At 35.7% G+C, this 2,291-nt stretch overlaps 1 protein-coding gene across 1 annotated transcript; it reads right to left on the minus strand.

The window, feature by feature from the left end:
* Positions 1 to 796: 796 nt before the first annotated feature.
* Positions 797 to 1,662, minus strand: LOC146730628 (neuromedin-U receptor 1-like). Its single transcript, XM_085493745.1, has 2 exons — positions 1,163 to 1,662; positions 797 to 971 (listed from the first exon to the last, which is right to left on the minus strand). The coding sequence occupies exons 1-2, from the start codon at positions 1,660 to 1,662 to the stop codon at positions 797 to 799; spliced, it is 675 nt and encodes a 224-aa protein (XP_085349871.1).
* Positions 1,663 to 2,291: the final 629 nt, after the last annotated feature.

Raw genomic sequence — 2,291 nt, forward strand, 5'->3', positions numbered from 1 at the left:
AATCTGAATTTAGTCTTCTGATTCGAAAATAAAGGTTTTATTCTGTCACTATAAAATTGTGGCCCAAACATAAACTGAACCATATATCTAACTGAATCGAAAGAACGCAGCTGTGTGCATTTTTGCTATGAAATAAACTGATCAGCTCTAGAAATGCAGTACAAGTAGTATAATAAAATGATAATACTCACTATGCTATGTACTTTTGTACCATCAATGTTGTATTTCTTCTCTGACGTATCTATTATTTTTTGAATAGCAATGTCAGTCCAAAGCAGAGAAGCATTAAGAAAAAACCTATTCACGTTCGAATAGCTGTTTGAAAAAACGTTTGCAACCAAGTTTACATGAATTAGTTTCCTATTAGAAACACCTATGTCTCAAAGCACATTTTTCAATCAGTATCTTGACAATTTAGGCTCGAATTGTGAAAAATTATCACGCGCAATTCCGTTCTTAGTAACGTATATACCAATATCCACAATATTGCATACTTTCGTTAGTTTGTTGATAAAAATAACATATACTTTATTAATCGTTCAACACTGGTGATTTGCTGCAGCCGCCCGGTGCCGTGATTTGCACCCAAGTTCATGTACAATTTTTGATAACAAGAGTCAAAAGAAATAATGTCATATACCTACTGGATTGAATTTGCGGGTTGGCGAAGTTGTGTGCGCTTCAACTACGAAAACTGTTGTTGTATTTAATTGTTCCTTGTATGATACATTGCAGTTCTCCATCAGAACGTACATACGTGAGATGCTGTAAAACTGGCGCTGGTGAAATCGTAAAACTAAGATTTCTTCCATGGAAGGTAAGTCTTGATTTTTGATGAGGTCAATGTATATATCATAGGATTCACAGCGCTGCCTGCACAGGCAATGGCAATTAACAAATTGGCAAGAAGGTGATTTCTTTCTTTGAGTTCATTTGCTACTAGAAATCCATGACTTGATCCTGGTACGTAGCTGAGAATGAAAAAAAACAAACAAGACGAAGTGACATTTTGATAGTTGCAATGTTTGTTGATTTTCCATGTCGTCCACCATCACCCAGTACACGTTTCAGGGCTCTGTGATTGCATTGCGTAATGTAACATATACAAACATTTGATATCATTACTATAAGTAACGATACCCATTTAATAACAACACCTAACATTCCCGAGATCTTTACTTGCTGTTCGACTGTATTAACTCCGCATGAACCTTCTTTGCCGAGGTTTGCTCTTGTTGTTCCGTATCCAACACCTATACAGTAACTTATAACAATAGATACGTAAATCAGTTTCTTCATTGTATATCGCGTTAGTTTGTTGGTGATACCAATGGCCCTCGTTAAACTTATGGTTGCCAAAATAATCACTGTTGTAGTAGCAGATGAATAAAACGTCAATGTCTGCCCAAAACATTCAGCATCGCTAATATATGTTTCAGATGTGACAAGACGTTTTACAGTGACATACAACCTGAAAGGCGAAGCTGAGGTCCATACTATTAAATCCACCACTGCCAATGCTACCAGTTGGTAATTCGGAGCAGTCCGTAGAATCCTGTTTTTATACACATTATAACACACCAGACTATTACCAAATGTCCCACCTAAAATCACAGCAATATAGATTACACAGGAACATATATCATATACGGAGAGAGACATGGTGTCGTAAGCAATAACACTGACCACTGTGAACATACACTTGCTTTTATAGGGTACATGCAATTAGCGTTACAGCAATTTGTAATTGAGATGCAAATATCGTCGAAGATGATTATTGGAGCCTGAAGCAGCTCACCATTTATTTTTTGGATATTGATTTCAAAATATATTAATCTGGGGAGAAAAACTGAAGATAATTAAAGATATGTTTAACGCCTGGAGGTATTATGAAACAAAATTACACAGTAGTTGTAAAAACATGAATCAGATCACGAAAAAAGTGGCGTTAAACGGTAGCCCTATTACACGTAGTAACATGCGTACAAGTAAGCTAAGATAAATCCCTATTCATAAACATATTGAAGAATCGAATCGCAATAGATTATTTTTACAGCCATCAATGAGCCATGAATCAAGGTTCCTGTAACGCCAATTGTCAAATATAGGTACAGTCGTTTCGTTGTGGGGGAGGCCTCTACAATCATTCGTTCGTATAAATTAACAGAATGTTTGAATACATTTTCCTAATGGTTTTTATTTTTGAGTTAAGCATATCTTCAGGGCATGCTTTCTTTCTTATCTCAACCATACAAATTAGCACTGATCAATTTTAATTTTTCTTTAAGCGA

Source organism: Saccoglossus kowalevskii, chromosome 19 (genome assembly GCF_978046115.1).
Source record: "Saccoglossus kowalevskii chromosome 19, keSacKowa6.1, whole genome shotgun sequence".
Classification (NCBI taxonomy): Eukaryota; Metazoa; Hemichordata; class Enteropneusta; family Harrimaniidae; genus Saccoglossus; species Saccoglossus kowalevskii.